Genomic DNA, 21,287 nt, shown 5'->3' with positions numbered 1-21,287 from the left:
TATTTGTTTATCCAGCACCGGCTTTGCAAATAACAATGTCCACAGACAAGGTAGAATATGTTGCACGATTTATAAAAAAAAGTAGCCTACGATGTATTGCGACATCAGATGCAAGTCATATTTGTAGTTTCTTATGTCTCATTCCATTGAACTACAGATCCGCTACCCGATCTGGCAAACTTACATAGTGCGGTTATAGCCGATAGAGGGCCGCGAAGCAAATGCAGAAGTGCCGTTCACCCTGTTACAAGTTGATGAACGACTGAAACGATTTTGGAAACATTATTTTAAGGTATAAAAAACTCTTTGGTGTTGCTTTAATATTATGGAAAAGCTTGTCTTCCACTTTTGTGCCATAGTTGACCTCTTTACCACTCTGTAGTGCGGACCCATAGAGGGCTGTGGACTATGGACACATCTGCTATCTGGACTGATCCATTTAGTACACGTGGAGTGACATATAACCAAATCATATAACCATAGCCATTACCATGTGAGGTCATGTCCAGGTGATTGATATGTACCCATTATATAAGGAATAATGGAAAATGTAGCCAGCTAATAATGTAGGGGGAGGTGGTAATCACCTAGACATGAAGTGCAGTGGCCATTATATATCCAAGTTAGGTCAGAGTTCTTATCAAATATTTCCCAAACCCCAACACTTATCAGATAGTTTTCTGTAGAAACACTTGCTTATCAACTTGCAAACACTCAAGTAACAACAAGTAACTTTTGCTTGTGTTAAAACTGTCAATCTATTATCCATTGTATAATATAGGCTACCTTAGTACACAGTAAAATCACTAGTGTCAAATTTGGAGTGTCAAACAGGTTGCACCAACAAGGATTACGTTTTATGAAATCAAGGTTTATCCATTAATCCAGTTGCACCAAACATTAAACCTAGTTGAAAGGTAAGCCGGTTTACATTTAAACCATCCTTTTAATCTTGGTTTAGATGTTCACATAAACCTGGATTAATTGTAATCCTGTTGCTCAACTGCTTTAAACTCAGATTTAAATTTCAGTTAGGAATTAATTTTAAACCTGCTGCTGAGGTGGTTAAAATTTCTTAAATGGCTGCATAGATGGATTGAAGAAAATCTAGGCCCACAAAGGAAAATTAGACACTTTCTCAACCCTATGGAGTTTTATGATGATGAGGAATTTTCAAGGAGGTAGGCTACCGATTCAACAAGGAATCTGTAGAAAGATTCAATTTAAAAATCATTAATGCCATTAAACTTGGCAGTGACCTGATCATCTTTAAACTAGGTTTAATGGATAAACCTGGATTTAATCCAGGATAAAACTTAATCCTTGTTGGTACAACACACCGGCCAAGGTTTTAATTACAGGTTAAGGTTTTTATCGTGGATTTGTTAAACCATGCTTCAAATTAAATTAAATTAAATTAAATTAAATTAAATTAAATTAAATTAAATTAAACCTAGATCTACAAATCCTTGATTAAGACTAAACCAAAATTAATTTAATCCTTGTTGGTGCAACCCACCTTCACAGGGAAGCTACACCCCCGCGTAACTGAAGCAACAATTTGGGCTGATCCAGACTGGGTGCGTGGTGTGAGCCTGGGTGCGTGGTGTGAGCCTGGGTGCGTGGTGTGAGACTGGGTGCGTGGTGTGAGACTGGGTGCGTGGTGTGAGCCTGGGTGCGTGGTGTGAGACTGGGTGCGTGGTGTGAGCCTGGGTGCGTGGTGTGAGCCTGTCAGCTGTGTGGCGTGTCCGTTTTTATTTCGGCTCCCATGTTAACAGGTCAGAGCTTTCACATTTCCATTCAAAGCAGAAAGTGAAGAGATGTTTTAGGCAGAGGGGCCACTGCAGCGCAGCGTCAGGCACGTCTCTGGTGTGCAAAGACATAGAAAACGCCACACAGCTGCCACCCAACTGAAACGCCACGTTCACACCACGCACCCAGTCTGAATCAGCCCTAGCTCACACTAAAATCAATGGTGGCGCATACATTTGAAAAAAATAGACCAGTTTTTTTAAATGGATTTTATGCGTCACGAACAGAACGCTTCAGTTACTCGCCTGGTGTTGCTTCCCTGTAAGAGTTAATTTTAATCATGTGTAAAATACTAGAACAGAACACACTTTACTCTGAAGAGAGTAACAATCATGGTAACCAAGCCTCCATAAGAAATGGCCAACAGCTCAGCTTAAATTTTTTCAGTTGGATTTTCTGTTCTACGCGCGGGTTGCACCCGGATCTCCTTATATGGGCAAAGATGGCAGCTTTGGGTCCTTTCTGTTGGCGATTTTAAGAGGTTTATTGAAAAGAGACTTCATTAAGGTATTTAGAAACACCTGTGCCCGTGGGTGTAGTGGAGGCTAAACGGAAGTAAACACAGTTTATCCACCTCTCAACAGAGTTTATTCACCAATTGCAACTTTTAACATTAAAAAATCACACTGTATTATCCACATTCACAATCATCAACACTCAGGAACCATTTAATACCACTGGTATTGTTATAAACATTGGACAATAATCCTTAACGTCATCAAACATGTTCTGAATGCCTTTTTAAAAAATCTGATATTGCATGGTGCAGTCCACCTTACCGTGATCACAAAATTCATAGTTTACCCACCTCTTATTTTACCACTACATCCCTGCCTATGTCCTACTATTTCATGTCAAATAGCTGCTATTAAAAAGGTCTTTTGGAATGGCAGAAATGTTGAAATCATAGTGTAATACTGACGACATCTTTTCTACGTCTTGAGTGAATCTGTATAGTCAGTCATTTAGTTGCCTCAGTATTGCTCAAGTACTTTTTTGTTACCTAGCAGCGGTAAAAGTAGTGGATTGGTGTTTGTATCAGTTTCAACAATGTTATTATGAGGCACCCCCCATATATCTGCCATGCATGTAAGTTGGGTAAATGTAAGGTAAATGCTACTTTCCTGTTTCTAATGTTTATTTTTTTCTCATAACTGTTTACTGTGGCTTCTTGGGATGTGTGCAAGGTAGAACAACTGATAAGCCAAATTACTGAGTATGGTCAGGATTACCATTAAGGAGAAGCCCATTCTTGAAATATATATTATGTGGAAGGTGTGACCCAGAGCAATAGAAAGAGAGGGTTGTTGTGACACTCTTTGATGCCGCTACCACACAATCAACGGAACCAAAAAACCTGTGCTGAATGGCTGTATTGCAGGAGGTGGGATGTATTTCTGGATGCTGGAGGGCGTACTCTAGTAACTCATTGGCTACTGACCAAGTGATTGGCAGTTTTCAGTTTCAAAACTGTCTCCATAACCCAGAAACTGACATGAAAAAGCGTTTTCCACTGTCTCTTTTTCCAGAGTCTCTTATGGGAGTGTGGCCACTCTGTTTTCTTTTCTCTACCACTCTGGTGTGGCCTAGGTCAATCCCAGTGTATTTCTGCCATCTGGGAGCATTTAACATGTTACACTTATCAGAGTCATTTAAACACTTAATCAACTCTTAAAGAGTTAACTCAACACTGTTTATTTTACTGTGTAATTACATTTATTGTGATATTATTTATGTTAAAGAAAAAGTCCAGTGTCAGAACAGCCTAGGGTCTATCAGTGGATGATAACGAGTTAAAACTTTTGTTGGGGACCAAGATGACGTAAATTGGAATAGTTTTGAGTGAGACCGGAATATGCATTTACAACGAAATAGCATGTGGCAATAGTCTTGGGGGGCAAATTCAGTTGCTACTTTCAAAACATCATTGCGCCTCACTATCATTTACTTTAACATACCAAAATTGCCCCCAAGGCAAAAATAGACCCTAGGTTATTCTAACACAGGACTTTTCCTTTAATTAGTATTATCACATCTAACATCTCCTCATTCAACTAACAGAGTTCCTGGCTTGTTCAGTGGAACTTGTCCTGAATTGGGGCCTTTAAATTGCTCAAGACTCAACCACAAGGTGTACTTCTCTACACCCTTGTGATGACCGATCCTGATAATCAATTCTGCCAAACTAGTCATATGAGGTTTATTTATTGTTCAGATACTTGTGACAAAAGCAGTTCCTTCAGATGTCATTTCTTCCGCTGTACAGTATATGAAGACTTTAAAGGAATAGTTACTGATTGTGGCAGATGGTGATAGAGGGTAATAGTAGGCTATTGCTAGCTGAACAAAATAGCTAAAGTTATCAAACCAGTTCAGACATCAGTTGCTTGATTAAAGTTAAGAACATTTTAAACCCTTTTCCTGTTTGCTGGAGGAAGTGGCACACAACATTTTTACACTAAGTCGGTCTATACCGTGAGACGAGGTCTTGAGGACAATGACTATAGAAAAGATGTAAACAGGAAGTTGATTTGCCAGTATAAGCGAATCCAAAATGGAGTCGTTAATAGAGTGCATTGTTTCGTTATATCCCCTGCCTTACTGTAACCCACTTCCCAACACACAAGCTACACTCTCACCTACCTGCAAGCACAAGCTGCCATGGATAGGACACATGACTGACAGATGTATTTCTGTTGGTTGAATGCAACATTTTTCTAATCGATTGGGGCCATATAATTTATTTTATTGAACATCCATCAAAACTATATTTTCTGGTGTGTAAAAAGTGTGAAATTTGACAAAATACTATAATAAAAAATATTATGGAGGTAATTATTTAAGGTATGTAAGTAGCCTATGTCTGCTGTTTCAATTTTAAGAATGGATCATTGTGGAAAAGCTAACTAGTTTAGTAAAGCTCAACCCAGACAGACTCAGTTAGGAATGCAGCTATAAACACAGAACTGATAGGCCTACCTGTCTATTTAAACTTCTAGGTTTGAATGAGATGACATGAATGATCAATGACACGTCTTTGGTTCCCATACAAGGATTAAGACTAGCCCTAGACTGAAAGCTTTTTGTAAAGCAAGAATTTCATTGAAGTTTTCTTTTAGTCGAGGACTAAGCTTAATTCACGGGTGACTGGCCCCTTATGAGTATAAGGACTATGACCTTTCTTTGTTACACTGGAAGTTAGACTGAAATTGGTTGGGGTTTGTAAGTTTACCATAATACTTCATTTTTAAGCTTTGTTATAGTTGTACCACAGCTTTTCTATTCTTTTTATTTTAAACTTAATACATAACTGTAAAGCATATTACATTTTTGGGGTTGCACTGATGTTGACACAGATTAGGCTACAAACACAGCTGGACAAAACTAAATTGTACTAAGTACACAAACAGCCTTGCTGTTACTTTGAAGAATTGTCAACGGGAAATGAATGTGCCTTTAAACATTGACAGAGTGAAAGTTTGGATGAAGTGGTGTTTTGATAATACCATGTAAACATTGCAGCTCCATTCAATACAGGAATTGTTATTTAAAAACATGTTTGTGTCTGCCTTTGTGCATGTGTGTGTGTGCATGTGTTTGAGAGAGAGGAAGAGAGGGAGAGAGCGAGCTAGAGAGAAAGCTCCTCCTCCCTCACTGCTCAACCCAAGCTTCCACTGTAGGCTACAGGAATTCCAAACACAGGAGCTCAGAAACTTCTGGAATGTAGGAAGACACACTAAGCCTCAACCTATAGGCTACTCAGCAGTTTCTCTGTGAGGTAGCATGAGTGAGAATCAGTATGCAGTCAAAACACAAATAGCCTAGATAAAGATAAAAAGATAGGCTATACAAATGAAAAAATGTCTCCCTCCTTAACTTCTGACTGGTAGCCTAATAAATGGTGAATAAAATATATTTTGAGGGTTCATTTTCACTAGGAGATCAGATAAAAGATGAACTGAAGCCTATCGGTCTTGCGTAATGAATCAGCCTCATACAGACCTTTAGAGAGGCCTTGAGTGTTAGGAGCTTTGCCATATTTTGAAGATTGAATGATACATGTTGCATCTGCAATGTCGATATAATCTGCATCTACCCTATGGTGCTGATGCAAGAGAGCAGTGGTTTCACAGTTACCTAGCCTAGGCTACAACTGCAAGAGAGGGGTTGCCTCAGTTTTTAGGGGAAGTAAACGCATGCTCAGATTGAAGTCATCTGCTCCTCCACCACCCGAAGCCGAGTTTGGCGTGTGTGAGGGACTGCACGTAGCAGCGCATAGTAAAGAGAGGGAAACAATCGTTGCCAGCAGATGGCGAGTTCAAGACCGAGGATACGCCGACGATAAAGCTCGACTGCTCACCAGACACTTCAGTCAGACTAGGAGGAACTAGGTGGCAACACAAGGACGCAGCCCAAGAACCGGACTCCGGGAGAGTAAGTAAAACAGGAGCATCTGCCATTGTGGTTTGGAAATCACAGCATTTAAAGGCAAGGAATAGGCTACTATGCATTACTTCCAGTCGTATTGATCACATTTTTCTACGTGTGTAGCCTAGTCTGTAAAAGGCACGTGTAACTTCATTACAGACCCACATGGACATGCTATCTAATTCAAACATGAATGTGTGTAGCCTAGCCAATTAATGTGAGCTGTTATATGAGCCTATATAGAGCATAGCCTACCAATGTTTTTGTTCGTTTCCCTTTTGCATTCTGGTGTGGGATGCTGCAGAGTTAACGTGGGGTTAAGTGAAATCCTAACGAGCATCCCTTACTTCCATAGCCTACTGATCAAGTATTTGTTTCGTAGGTTTGTGACAGCCCTATATATATATTGACAAATATGATACAGATATCTTAGTTACCAAACCTTAGGGTAGACAGTAAATCACTAGCCTATGTTCTAAATAGCCTGGGACAACAAGAGGAAGATAATTTTCAAAACACTAGTGACGAAGTTTGAGTTTCTCCTCCTGCCCTTAGATTGCGCACACGTTGCATTCAGGGGGATGCTCAAACCTGTTGAGACAGAAACTAATTCAGTTTCCAGAATTGCTTTGTTTAGCCACTAACAGCTCTGTCCCGACCCGGGATCCTTTGGAGCAGTTCTAGAAACCTACATGACTGCTCCTACCATTCAGCAAGAGGAGGTCCAGTGGGGGAGGGTCGAAGACGTGGCAGTCCTAATTCCGTTGCGTTCAAGCGGGTGGATGGATTTTTGGTTTCTTGCTGTTAGCCTACTTTTGATTTTACCTGATGTCCGACGTTGTTAGCCTATTAAAAACACTAGCTGTTTTTGGTTGCTGTCCTATGAAACAGAAAAAGTAGCGTATAGTTTTAGGTGAATCGATAACCAAATAAAAGTCCACGACAACAGAAATCTTGCAAGACTATCAAATAGGTTTAATATACAGATAAATAGTCCATTAGGGTATGATATCTTAATTCTGTCCTGTTATGCGCCTCCTTTTAAAATTTAGTTTTGAAAAATTGTTTTGTTGGCTTAAATTAGTTTTTACAACACAATAGGCCTTTTGACTATAATTTGTTTATTTTGTTTTAGGCTTAGGCTACATACTGTAGTTTTTATTTTATTTATTTTTTTGACTTTTTTTTAGGATTCTTGTCAAATTATTGAGTAGCTATTTGCAATATTTCACAAGGGTGGTCAATAATTAAAATGAGGCAGGAATAAGCCTCCCATCTATTTCCAGGTGACCTTTTAGCCTACTTTTCATAGAATGCAAAAGCAAAGGAAAAGCTGGAAAACACTTCAGGCCTAATCCCCTAGGCCAGTGGTTCTCAAACTTTTCACAATGAGTACCACCCACGAAAACAATTGGCTCTCCAAGTACCACCATTATGACTGGCATTAAAATACAGGTGCATAGGCCAATTCAACTACATATTTTACATTGTACATACTGTTTTGCGTTGTCAAGTCTTTATGAAAAAAGCTACTAATCAAATGAGGATGGAATTTGCATGTAAACCCCTGGTTATAACTCAGGTATACACAATCTTGAGTGAAGGTAAATGGCCAATGAAAACAACAAACATGCACCATGCGTGTGTGTGTGCGTAGTATGTGCATGCGCGCCTTTAGGCATGTGTGTGTGTCTGTGTACGTGTTTAGAACCAGCTAGGGTTAGATGGCAGATTTGGCAGATGGCAAAAGACGTGCCTCTACTCGCTTTGTGCTTTTTGCTGTGAGGCATTCCACATGCTCTCCTAGGTGTGCTTGCCAGAGTACACACACAGATGGATGAACTTCACTTGATACACTCAAAGTGGAGTGCATTCATACTTGCATTAACTCGCTACATGTATTCACACAGTCAGTGACTCTTTACCTCATGTAACCCCCCTATTCTCTTTGGCTATGTGTAGCAATGATTCATTCTGTCCTGTTTGCCTTCTTGCCTGTCTTGTCTCATCTGTGGGATGCTCTAAGACCTCTCTCATACATCAAGAGATAGGAGCATATTGGCAATGTGTTTAGCTAGATAAGCAGTTTCACAAGTTCCCCCGTTGTCTACGCAACCCCTCATTTTATGAGAGCGTAATTCTCTGTTGAGTTGTCCTCGTAGTTTAGGTGCCAATCAGACGCCCCTCTGCAATCCTGCTCATCCCTCAGGAACCCCCCCCAGGCTTAAATAGGGGCCATGTTTATTCAGACAGGAGCCATGCTGCTTCTGTTTACACACACACAGATGCAGACAGGCACACAAAGGGCGAGAGATAGAGAAAAGAGGGAAAGAGAGGGTGATGGGCATTGGGGAGAGAGTTCCCTGCTAAGAGTATTTAGTGTTTTCACATGCCTACAAGCCACATGGGCACACAAGCCATGTCTCCCCACTCAGACATGCTGTGTATGGACAATGCTTCCCCGCAGTGCCGGGATATGGTGGGCAGAAGGCTGGCCCAGTCATTGGCACTTTGGTGCTAACACCACTCTGGTTTCGGTCACACCACAGTGTCAGTCCACGCATGATGTAGGTGGAGACAGTTTTACCCATTGCAAGCTCCCAATAAGGCTATCAGTTTGATCACTGTATGATTACAGAATGTGTAATCAGCCTCTGCTTCTGCGGTTAAAAAAGGAAAACCACAGGCTAGCAACGTTAGAATGAGATACTTGAATAATTGAATGACTTGTTCCCTTCTCTCTCTGTTTCAGAATGGGCCGACTGGGTGGTATATTGATTTTGAGTTGTTTCTTTCACACTCTCCTGGCTCATAATGACTTCTACACCTCCATTGGTAAGAAAATGGTCCTTTGATACAGTTTTCAGTATTCTGACATTTCCATTTCTTTCTCTTTAACTGTCCTATGCCACACTGCAGATGATGCTCTATGTTGCACAACGTGTTTAATACTGATATGTTCATAGATTGAAGCCATTTTCTGTAAAACATGGTCATCATGTTTGACACTTTTTCTCCCAACTCAGGTCAGATGACTGATTTGCTGTACATAGAAAAAGACTTGGTGACCTCGCTAAAGGACTACATCAAAGCAGAGGAGAGCAAACTTGACCAGGTCAAAAAGTGAGTCACTATACGTCTTTGTTTATCTGCCTGTCCCTGTCTCCCACAATTTTACTAACAGTCCTTCCATGGGCACTCTGTCCTGCTTAGATGGGCTGATAAGCTGGACTCTCTGACCAGCACGGCTACACAGGACCCCGAGGGCTTTCTGGGGCATCCGGTGAACGCCTTCAAACTGATGAAGAGGCTTAACACAGAGTGGGGAGACCTGGAGAACATGGTGCTGAAAGACACCTCAGATGGTGAGCTATTAGGCTGCTAAAGGCAACACGCATTTCCTCCTCTTGTCAGATATTGTACGCTGTGGACAGATATACGGTGAGATGTTTGTGTCTGCATTGGGAGTCATGGGACACATGTGGATGGTTTGTTATGGTTTCTGCCCAGGTTTCATCTCTAACTTGACCATCCAGAGGCAGTACTTCCCAACAGACGAGGACCAGACGGGAGCAGCGAAAGCTCTCCTCAGACTGCAGGACACGTACATGCTGGATGCCAACACCATCTCTATTGGAAACCTGCCTGGTTAGTCGTTAGCTCTCTCTCTCTCTCTCTCTGTGTGTGTGTGTGTCACTGAGAGAAAAAATTGAATGGGTAGGTATTCAGCATTCACTGGGGTTCAAAGGAGTGCTTGTCCTTAACAGGGAATGTGTTTAGTTGAATGGCAATAATTCACCAGGATGGAGGGTAAAGCTGTATTTCTGTGTTTAAAGCAGCAGTTAGGAGTTTTGGTTCCAAACTAGCATACAAGCAAAAAGCAGCAGCACAGTAGGCACTGACAAAAGGCTTGCTAGAATGCGAACTCATGTTTCTGATATAGTTGACGATGTGCTTTGGAAGTATTCATTCATTCATTCATTCATTCCATTTTTGCTTTAACGGTGGGCCTTTCATTATCTTTCATTCACATGACCATATACCTTTAATCAGTGAAATAATTTAATATTTAAAGGAAGAAAAAAAAAACTATGTATATGGCAAAAACTAGAGATGCCGGAATTGGCCGATATTCACGTGATCGGCCATGACGGTCGCCGGTCAGTCTGAGACATGACGATTTTATGCCGGTCAAATGCACTCGCCCGCTGCAACTGTAACAACACCCAGCTGAGTTTGCAAAGTTTGAAAAAGCTAGCAACCAGGCCAACACTCAGGGCTGGACGTAGGGCTACACAGAAAGCACTAATAGGCTATTGAGTTTTTCTATGCAGCGAACGCTGTGCTTTGCCATATTGCGTGGAATTTACTAAGCTGTCACTTCATAGGCTATGTAAACATCGCTCATCACCGCCCATCCCTGCCGCTAATTGCGTGCCCACAGCTGAACCACAAGCGCAGCTGAACGGAGATAACCGATTGCGACATTAAAAAGAATCAAAGTTTAGCGATCATAGGCTACATGATAATAAGATGTCAACAAGCAGCGACATACAGTAGCCCTAGTAGTTCTACTCCACTTAAAAAAAATACTAGAACTATTTACTGCACGTAGACTAGGGCTATGCCTAGCAGATTGAGAAATGGATCTCGTGAAAGTGAACAAACGATAGCCTATTAGAAAGGCAAACAAAAGTTAAAGGTGCGTTTGACATTGTACCCTACAATGAAGAAAACTGATGCTCTGAATACTGAATCAGCTGTCTCTGAAAGTTTCTATAGCCTAATTGATGCATTTAACCGGAATTTGGATTTAAGTTTTTCATCGCAAAACAGACGTGCGCTGTTTTCATATGGTGGAGCACCTAAATGCTATTAGCACTTCTCCTCCCCTGTGTTTGCCTACTCCCACTTTCCCCTCGCCCTCCCATAAATTCATCAATGCATATGAAAATATGTTCCATGCAGCATGTTCAAATGTATCATGAAAATTGTTCTTATTGGATATTGGATGTGAGAAGAAAAAAATGGATGTTCTATAACAGTGCATTCATATTAGTAGTCTGTGAAATGAATGTCCCACACTGTAGTTGGCATTATAACATTATAGCATATGGCATTATAATTACACTGGCATTATAGCTTGATACTGCAGCTGAAGTTAGACTTGAAGAAGAATCTGTCTAATCACCGGTTCCATTTTTTTAACAGCCATTTCATTATTGATAAGTTGATTAGGCCTACATTTCTATATGAACATGTTCTATTAAAGAAAAGATAGAAAATAACTATTTGTGTGTGCTGTAAAATGGTTAGAAGAAATGAAATCGGAATCGGCTAAAATCGGTATCGGCAGGTGAAAATCAATGAAAAATCGGAAATTGGAACCGGCCCAAAAATTGCAATCTGTGCATCTCTAGCAAAAACATCATATAAACAAATAAAACAGGTTACAATGAGTCCCTGTACATGAGGGAGAGGTAGCTGGCGGCAATCGATTCTCAAAGGAAACATCAATACAGTTTTTCCAAAGTATGCTTTCACAAAGTTTGGGGACTGACGGAGCAGAACACCATTTGTTCTATAACCTAGATGATGTCAACGATTACAGAACTGTCCTTGGCCTCTCCTCAGGTGTGACCCACAAGAGCCCCATGACGGTAGAGGACTGCTATGAGCTGGGCAAGATCTCGTACACCGATGCGGACTACTACCACACCGAGCTGTGGATGACCCAGGCCCTCAAACAGCTGGACGAGGGAGAGGAGTCCCCCATAGACAAGACCACGGTCATCGACTACCTCAGTTATGCCATTTATCAACAGGGGGAGCTGGAGAGAGCCCTGGAGCTGACTAAAAGACTTCTGAAACTGGGTGAGTGCAGTGCCTGCGGGGCCTTAAGGGAGCTGTTTTCCACTAGAATCCTGAAAAAAGAGAAACGCTGGCTCTGGTATAGCACAGATGTATCAGGTGTTAGCTTGCATAATAAGCCAAATGCTATGTCCGATGCATAGACTCTTTAATCAGTACAGTGAACTCCAGAGGTGATTTGTACATCCATTATATAATTGTTATTTTAACTTCATACATATCCATAGAAGGTCAATGAAACACAGAGAGCTTCAGATTGCTTTGGCTGCTAGCCTATCATTCTATGTAATAAATCATTGAATTCTGTTCTTTACATAAGTGTTCCATTTTCTTTGTGAACCAAGATGAGAAAAGTCATGTCCTCTTTAACTTTAGCTGGTTGTAAAATTTTTCAACAAATTACAGAACTTTGCTACAGTCTGTTGTATTGCACACACGTGTGTCTTCAGTGATTCATGCGTCATATTTTCTAAATGTTTTACAATTCGTCTGCAAATGGTGTCTGTGTGTCTGAAACCCATAATGACCTCATGTGTCCATCTCCAGACCCAACGCACCAGCGCGCCAACGGGAACCTCAAGTATTTTGAGTTCCAGCTGGAGAAGCAGAGGAAACAGGAGGAGGTCCAGAAGGCCAAGGCCACCCAGACCAGCCAGGTGAAGCTCAACGACACCGAGAAGAGAGAGGCGCAGAGGAAGCGCTCCAAAGACCCGCTGCCAGAGAGGAAGGTGTACGAGAGGCTGTGCAGAGGAGAGGGCATCAAAATGGTGAGGACGGTTTCTTCCCTCACATCCCATAATTTAACTTTGCCCACTCAGCCGGTTTCTTTTATGAAGTATATCTGAAACCGGCACCTGTTTAAAATTTCAATTTACTTTCTATGTGCCTTGAGTGCTTCATTTATTTGGATTTTGCTGAGGAACCATTTGTGATGCATATATCTACACCATTCTTCATTCTCTTTCATTGCCTCTCTCTCCCTTTCTTCCTCCCTTCCCCTCTCTCTCTCTCTCTCTCTCTGTCTCTCCATATCTCCTTACTTTCGGTCTGGTAGACTCCTCGCAGGCAGAGTCGGTTGTTCTGCCGTTACTATGACAACGACCATAACCCGCACTTCCTGCTGGCTCCAGTGAAGCAGGAGGATGAGTGGGACAAACCTCGCATCGTGCGCTTCCATGAGATCATCTCTGACAGCGAGATCGCCAAAGTGAAGGAGCTGGCCAAGCCCAGGGTGAGTCCTAATCTGACCAAATTTTCTTGTGCTTTGTTATTTATTAGAAGACCAAAATGTTAATGTGGAACAGTGCAGCATTGTGAATTGAAAGTTTTTTTTTTTTCTGAAAATGGATTCAGATTTCTTTTTCAAAAAGATTTACAACTGTATGGATCTGGTAATCTCGGTGTGTCATACACTGAATTTGATGCCACACATTGCATCCTTCCCTCACAGAGTAGTAATTAGAACAAAGTTGTGGTCAGTGGTACAGAAGTAAAGTGGTATTTTCTTCTGTTGTCTGTTGATTGTATAGGTGAACGTTTTCTCAGAGCATTGGTTTGCACAGCATGGTACAAATCTGCAGAACTGATCATGGACATGATGACTTACCAGTTTTCATTGTCACTGAAAATCTGATTCGGATGTACATAGTTGTGCTTGGTCACATTATAATTTAGCCCCTAAGTTCAGTATTCTTTGTTCTGTACTGGAACACTCACTTAGTAGTTGTAGCAGGAATGAACTGTAGCTGTATTAAGCGGTGATATCAGAGAACAAACTGTATAATTTGTGGTGAATGCAGAAGGCCATGGCTACCTGCTGTTAGTGAATGTGTGTGTGTTGTCTGTATGCTACTGAGACCTTGAATTTCCCCTGGGGATCAATAAAGTATCTATCTATCTATCTATCTACCTGCACAACAAATGAAAGCATTTTGCTAGTGTACCTTGCGCTGAATTAACTTAGAAGCCAGAGGCATGGCCCTTGCTTGTAAGTGGGCATGTAGTAGTCCTCTGAGGCCCAGGCACAGTGGAGTGTGTGGAGTAACCCCTCTCCTGGCTTCACAGTTACGCAGGGCCACCATCTCCAACCCCATCACAGGTGTGCTGGAGACGGCCCACTACCGAATCAGCAAGAGGTAAGACGCCCGGCTGGTCCCGGTGGGGGGTCCCCCCAGACACGCCGTCGCCCGTCCCCAGCTGGCTTCCCCGTCGAGCTCATGGACACTTCTCAGCAGTAAACCTATATCTGGGTGACCATAACTGCCCAGGCCTGACCCGAGGGTTATATCTCAAATGCCAATGGCACAGTTGGTCCTGTTACTGCCAAGGAGTGTCCATACTGCTTTACACTGTGGCATAGTTATGAGAAGTAGAAAAAGTAAAGCCGGCACTTGTTTACTTTTTCCAGCATTGAGTATTAACCGGCTTATTGCTGTAGTAGAACTGGGGCTGTAAACCCTTCCACTGCAGTCAGACTTCTCCTAATAAAGGCTTACAGCTGTTATTTAACAGGTAGCGCCTTAAGTGGAAGTTTGCCCTGATTCAACATACAGTGACAATCTTTTTTATCATGAAAGATAGCTAGTGACCATCTGTCTTCTCTCTTTCTCTGTGTTCTTTCTTTCCATCCTGATTTCCTCTGTATGTGTCTTGATTGTCCCTTTCTCTCTTTTGTCTTTGTATCTTTCCTCCTCTTTCCAACTTCCTTCTCTTCCGGGGAGTAGCTAAGGCGTGCCACAGTACATGACCCCCAAACTGGAAAGCTCACCACCGCTCTATACAGAGTCTCCAAGAGGTAAGGTGTCAGAGTTCACCTGCCTGTCTAGCCCTGGTGCCCCACATGCAGTAGCTGGGCTCTGAGGGCTGTAACCTCATGTTAACATGTATAATCTTTAAACTGCGAGGACCCCTGTTTCTGTGCAGGGAGATGCACGGCCACCTCGACCTAAGGCCGCGCAGTGGTCCGCCTCTGACTGAGAGGACCCCTGTGTCTGTGCAAGCTGATAAAAAGCCACCCCAATCTCCATAGCAACTGGTAATAAAGACGTCATTCATACACACTGAGCATGGGTGTGCTCAGTTGATGATGGAGGTTGGGGAGAGCAACTGTCATGCTCCCATTGTTTGCTCTCGCTCTCGCTCTCACTCTCTCACTATCTTTCGGTTCAACCGCCCACCTGCTCCTCTGTCCATCCCCAAATGATTCCCAACTCCCTGAAAGCTCTATGACAGATTCCACAGAAGGCCTTTCAAAACCACCGCTTGAAAAGTCTCTATGACCTACATGTTCGAAAATAACTTTTTAATAAGCATTAAAATAGACCCCCTAGTCGACCCACAGACCAAACCACTGTGGTTTTACTGCTCTCGCTCATTACATCTGTCTGTGTCTGTGTGTGTGTGTGTGTGTGTGTGTGTGTGTTTGCATTTGGATGCTAGAGTGCTGGGTGGGGTCAGTGGGAGGCGCTTTGGTCAGGAGTTGACTTGCACCCATTGGATTTAATCAAAGGCTTTTTTGTAGCACACAGTTTTGTGCACGTGAGTGTAGGCCTGTGTGCCATGGAGCAGTGCAATTCAACTTCTTTAAAAAATTAGGTCACTGCTGCTCCAGATTTAGTAAACTTTGAATGAGCACAGGGTGTGTGCGTGTGTGTGCATGTGTGTTTGTGTGTGTGTGTGTGTGAGTGAGTGTGTGTGTGCGTGCGTGCGCCTGTGTGTGTGTGTGTGTACGTGCGTGTGTGTGTGTGTTGTGGTGTGGTGTGTTTCCTGAGCCTTAGCCTCAACTTTTTTTAGATAGTTTTGACCCTGTATGCCACTGATTTCACCTTTTGACAAGTTTAAGAATCACGTTGAAGCAGCATTTAAGAGGGAGTTGTTTTACTGGTTAAATGGGAATGCATTGTATAAAAATGGATTTCCTTTGGTGAGCAGATGTTCTGAGTTTTGTCTTGAGGGCAAGCCATATTCCTTAGCTGTAAACGAGTCCTGGAAGGTCTCTTAACCACAAAAGTCTTTTTTCGTACCATAGTCTTAGGGAGATGGTGTTTTTTTTTTCTCACACACATATTAAAACACAATTCAAAATTAAATGAAGTCAATACTATATATTGACATGGACAACCCATAAATCCTATTGATAGCTTTGGAAGTAGTTATCCATAAGTTGAATCTGTGTGACATATATGCATCATTGGGTATGATTTCCGTTATACATCCGAGTTCGTGGGAAATGTTCTTTTCCTTGGCTAAGTTTGTGGGGAACTCAGGGAAAGTGCCATCTAAACTCTTGCCTAGTTCCAGAAATACTGAATAGAAGTCTGTCTATATTTGCTGTGACTTAAAGAAACACCCTCCCACGGCCCTGAAGCTGTGAATTGCCTCTTTACTAAATCTCAGAGCCAACACGCATACCACTACTCAAAACAAGACTGCCACAGACACGTGATGGTCCTCCCAGAAATGTAAATAGACAAGAACTGACGTCAGTGGAGAATGTAGCAGGGCAATGCGAGAGCGCGTACATGGCACATTTGAATTCTGAAGAATCTCTATGTTCGGCGTTACAGAAGATATCTATGCTAATGCAATATCTATCGATGGACAAAACTAAAGCTTCCACTGAGGTTAAAGTGTTTCTGTGAAGAGGAACTTGGAGCCTACTGGAGATTCTGTAAAGGGCTCTGCACACATTTCCCTCTCTTGCCTTCATCTTCTGTGCCTTGGTCACATGGTGCTTGCCACGTTTCTAACCCACCTCAGTTAAGCTCTTGAAATTGTGTTGTGTCTGCCAACATGGTTGTCAAGCCAAGTCAAGTCAAGTCAAGTCAAGTAACTTTATTTGTATAGCACATTTAAAAACAACAGGAGTTGACCCAAAGTGCTTTACAGGATGTGTCAGTTCTATTTCTTGTTGACAGAAAGTCAAATCTGTTCTTGTTATCAGATTTTTAAAAAATCGTATTTAATTGTCCACATTGTACTTTTGAAAACATACCTTATTAAATGAGATTGGCTGAAAGCAACACAAATTCACAAGAGCTTAACTGGAGAAAGCACTATCAGCATGGAGCATGCATACCTTACAGCACTGAAGTAGATGATAGCCAGTTGATTGACTGGTGCACACCTTAGATTATTCAGCCCTGGTTAAGCTTGTGGAGTTGTTGATGACCAGATCATTCAACCTTTTTGTCAGTGCCTGGTTGACGGCCTACGAACATCCAATGATTGAGAAGATAAACCAGCGAATTGAGGACCTCACTGGCCTTGAGATGGACACAGCAGAGGAACTCCAGGTGAGTGGCAGGTACACAGTACCTTACATACCTACGGTCACACAGATGCTATGGAAATGTCCTGCAGCTTGAGTAAAACTTTTTTTTGTCTCTCTTCTGGCTATTCTCAGGTGGCTAATTATGGAGTGGGTGGTCAATATGAGCCTCACTTTGACTTTGGCCGGGTGAGCACTGAATTTCCGAATTTTCTTGGGTGCTTTACAAAAACACATAACTTTAAAGGTTGAACCACATGTAACCTATTACATTCAGTTCCATTAAGAGACCATTACTGAGTATCAGTAGTCATAACAGCTGGCATATAGTAATTTACTTGCATGTATTCATGTCTTTACAGAAAGATGAACCTGATGCGTTTAAAGAGTTGGGCACAGGCAATCGCATTGCCACGTGGCTCTTTTATGTGAGTATTCCTGGAAGGGCTCACGTGACCCGTCCACTGCTTTACTGTCTTCAGGCCACTTATCCTTTGTCTCATGTGACATACGTCCTTAGGCCATATTAGGAAATCCTCTGAATCCTTAAATGAGTCGAAACTCATTGATCTTAAATACTCTGTTGAGCTCAGTGGTAAAGCTTAATGTTTTTTTGTTGTTGTTGTAGATGAGTGACGTGGCAGCAGGGGGCGCCACCGTGTTTCCAGATGTTGGAGCGGCCGTGTGGCCCAAGAAGGTGATGACAGAACTGCTATGTTTTCAAATCCATGTGCTCATGCGTTTGGTGTATTATCTATATTAGTACATTATGTATCTGCATTCTTCCATGGTCATTCTGAGAATACTGTTTGAGACTGTGTGAGCTCAACAGCACCATCTCAGACGTGTACTGTCCTGCTCTGTGCACTGTAGGGAACTGCAGTGTTCTGGTATAACCTGTTCCCCAGCGGGGAAGGAGACTACAGCACCCGACATGCAGCCTGCCCTGTGCTGGTGGGAAACAAGTGGGGTAGGTGCCTCAAGAGCAAAACTCCTCAATCTATAAATCCAAACGTATAGTATCTTTTAAATACACATCATTTTCTGAGAAAGATGGTCTACAGGGTCATAGCCAGGTGTTTGGTCTCTGATTATTTGAGTCCAAATGAGATAATGTAGACAAAGTGACTTCTTTAAACAAGGCGACTCCCCAAACATAAGGCATTTCTCCATCCATTCCTGTCTATTACATGTAACACAGTTATCTATATCTGCTATAGAAAGACCCATCCTATCGTTAGATGCCTATATCCCTGGCTTAGGAAACAATACAAATTAAAGTCTTTGTCACAAATCTGCCATTACTGTCTATATGCTGTATATGTCCATATGGAATGCCACAGAGCTGTACAGTGAGTAAACATGGCATGTGTTTTCTTTTAGTAAACATGGCATGTGTTTATTTTCTCTGCTCCTGTAGTATCAAACAAATGGATCCATGAAAGAGGGCAGGAGTTCAGACGACCCTGTGCCCTGGACGAGACGGCATCATGAGATTGCGAAAAAGCGCTCCCTTTTCCCTTCCTTCCAACAAACACCCCCTACACTCCAACCATCAAGAAATGGACTTTGACAATCTGCACATCTGCCACCAATCTCTCTGTCCCTCTGTCTGCCTCCCCATGAACAGCCCCTCCTGTCTCCTAAGGTGCCCCACCCGCATCAGGGTGGAGCCTGTGGCAGGCTACCAGCCCACGGCCACCAACTGCCTCTGTGCCTTGTAGGCCTCTCACCGCAGGGCTAAATTAACTCTGCTGCAGTATTGAATGGGTGTTCAACAAGTCTCTTATTTTATTATGGCTCCATCTGTACTCATAACCCTTCTCACAGAGGCAATGTAGGTCACATAAAAATGGGATTCTTTTCACTGTTCATGTCTTTGCACTTTGTAGTGGTAACAGTCGCAGAAGTAAGTGGCTTGTTTAGGCAGACAGCATTTGTTGAAGGAAGGTGAAAAGTTGAGCCTTTTTGATGTGTATTTAACCTTTGCCAGCAGTAGAAAACATATGATCACACTGAAGGAGGGAATGCACGTTTTGTCTGTACTTTGAGCCCCATGGTGCCCTTGTCATCCCTGTAGTTGGAATTGGCAGAAGACTGTTATCAGCATCGAATGCATCCAAGTCATTTGAATTCAGATCCACGCCATGAGCCAGACTTTTTTTTTTAATTAGCCTGTAGGTGTAAGATTCTTGACACACCCTAAAAAAGTTATATGCAATCTTGTTTGCTGCCTTTTATGAATGAAGGAATAAACATTCATGATATTATAGCAAAAAACATCAATCACTGGACATCTTGAAAAAGAGCTGTGAAAAAGAATACTACATGACAGGAATACAGAAAGCACCTCTGAATCCAGTTTGATACCAATTTCTGTGCTCTCCAGCGATTTTTTTTTATGGTACAAATTGAACAACCACCATAATTAATTGGAGGTGGGTGGAATGTACAATCAGTTATATCAAGGAATGGTTCATAATGTATTGCACTCTTGATTTTAAAAGGCTAGGTTTTCCAAAGACCAGACATTCATGTCCTTAATCATTCCCATCACTCCATGATATTCAGTCATAACAAGCATGTTATGACACATACATATAATGGCACATTTATGCTGGTATCTTCTGCTTGGGTAACTTAATCATCTTCCGCGAAATAAAACTTCCATAGCCCTAACAACCAGGTGATGAAAAAGACTGAACTTTTAAAAAGAAATCTCACAGAGAACCAAAGAAAACTTTAACAAGTAAACCCCTGTTGATGGCCGGATCTATTTATATCTCATTCCAGATTCAACCAATATTGGAATGCTTGTGAAAGTGTGAAATGAATGTTTTCTATGGAAATAAATATAAGATCATGAAAGATGTCTTGCTGTAATTTATTGTGTGATTCACTTTTAAATTAAATGTATGTAATAAGTCAGGGCTTAAATTTCACTGCGGGTATTGCGCATAATTTGTTCAAGTCCCGCAACTCTAGCCATCATAATGCGAGAAATTCCCGCATACACTTTTACAGCCTGTCTGATGACGTTAATATAGCCTAATCATTAAGTGGCGTGAATGCGGTGCTATTGACCGGACTGATCAACTACCGAGTTGAATTGAACATAGCCTCATGCAGACGCACGCACACACACACGGAGAGAGAGAGAGAGAACTACTTTGCGCTTACGCAAATAGGCTACGCTACCATGGCAAACTTTTACATCTGGAAAGAGCTCCTTGGTAACTATCCTGCTAGCTCAGGTCACGTCAACACTTGATCCCAGAAAGGTTGTCTTCGACATGTCAACATTTATTGTATCTAATGACATAGAAAACATAATGATTTGCATACACATACCGCACTATGCACAACTTTTATTCACTAGCGACTACAGCCTAAAACCGTCAGGTTGAAGGGGAGCTAATTACTCCATAGAATTACTCTCAGGTATTTTCTTAAAGTGACAGGCACTCAATTACACCTACTCATCACCAATGTGCACTCAATTGGACCTACACACCACGTTAAAGATATGCCTAAGTGTTATAGGTTAAACGTCAATATGAGGCATTCAAATTACTAAATATGTTTAGCTAGTAGTAATTACTAGGAAAATGCTATACTTTAAAAAATGCATTATTAAATAAATACACTCTATATGAATTCAAAAATATATGATAGAAACATATCACATAAGCTATCATTTTCAGTGTGTGTTTGTGTGTGTGGAGAGAGTCAAGCAGAATCTAGGATGTCCACTGTTGTGAATGATCCCACTACAGTATATATTACTGATGACGTCAGGGTGGTGGGGGCCCCAAAATTAAACACTTTTTTAAAAAAAGTATCGAAGTATTGAAATCGCAATTCTTGACTTGGTATCAGAATCGACCCCCCCTCCCCCCCAAATTGT

General features: G+C 41.8%; 1 protein-coding gene across 4 annotated transcripts; it reads left to right on the top strand.

The window, feature by feature from the left end:
- Positions 1-6,064: 6,064 nt before the first annotated feature.
- On the top strand, positions 6,065-20,248 carry p4ha1b (prolyl 4-hydroxylase, alpha polypeptide I b). 4 transcript variants are annotated; one of them, XM_048270030.1, is made up of 16 exons: positions 6,065-6,300; positions 8,993-9,075; positions 9,267-9,363; positions 9,454-9,605; positions 9,751-9,888; positions 11,875-12,114; positions 12,658-12,878; positions 13,166-13,342; positions 14,176-14,246; positions 14,840-14,905; positions 17,306-17,405; positions 17,516-17,569; positions 17,743-17,808; positions 18,009-18,077; positions 18,254-18,350; positions 18,801-20,248. In XM_048270030.1, exons 2-16 carry the CDS (start codon positions 8,994-8,996, stop codon positions 18,872-18,874), a joined length of 1,704 nt encoding a protein of 567 aa, XP_048125987.1. In that variant the 5' UTR covers positions 6,065-6,300; position 8,993; the 3' UTR covers positions 18,875-20,248. The 4 variants fall into 4 exon arrangements, with proteins under 4 accessions (XP_048125987.1, XP_048125985.1, XP_048125986.1 ...); XM_048270028.1 differs by lacking the exon at positions 14,176-14,246 and having other exon boundaries at positions 14,835-14,905; XM_048270029.1 differs by lacking the exon at positions 14,840-14,905 and having other exon boundaries at positions 6,066-6,246.
- The last annotated feature ends 1,039 nt before the right edge of the window (positions 20,249-21,287 follow it).

This window comes from Alosa alosa, chromosome 18 (genome assembly GCF_017589495.1).
Source record: "Alosa alosa isolate M-15738 ecotype Scorff River chromosome 18, AALO_Geno_1.1, whole genome shotgun sequence".
NCBI lineage: Eukaryota > Metazoa > Chordata > Actinopteri > Clupeiformes > Clupeidae > Alosa > Alosa alosa.
This window is presented reverse-complemented; position numbering and strand designations above follow the sequence as displayed.

Bases quoted from the DNA above. Each gene is read 5' to 3' on its own strand.
- p4ha1b (XM_048270030.1), top strand. From the start codon at position 8,994: ATGGGCCGACTGGGTGGTATATTGATTTTGAGTTGTTTCTTTCACACT. The intron at 9,364-9,453 runs GTGAGTCACTAT...TGTCCTGCTTAG, and splicing joins AAACTTGACCAGGTCAAAAA to ATGGGCTGATAAGCTGGACT. The intron at 13,343-14,175 runs GTGAGTCCTAAT...CTGGCTTCACAG, and splicing joins AGGAGCTGGCCAAGCCCAGG to TTACGCAGGGCCACCATCTC.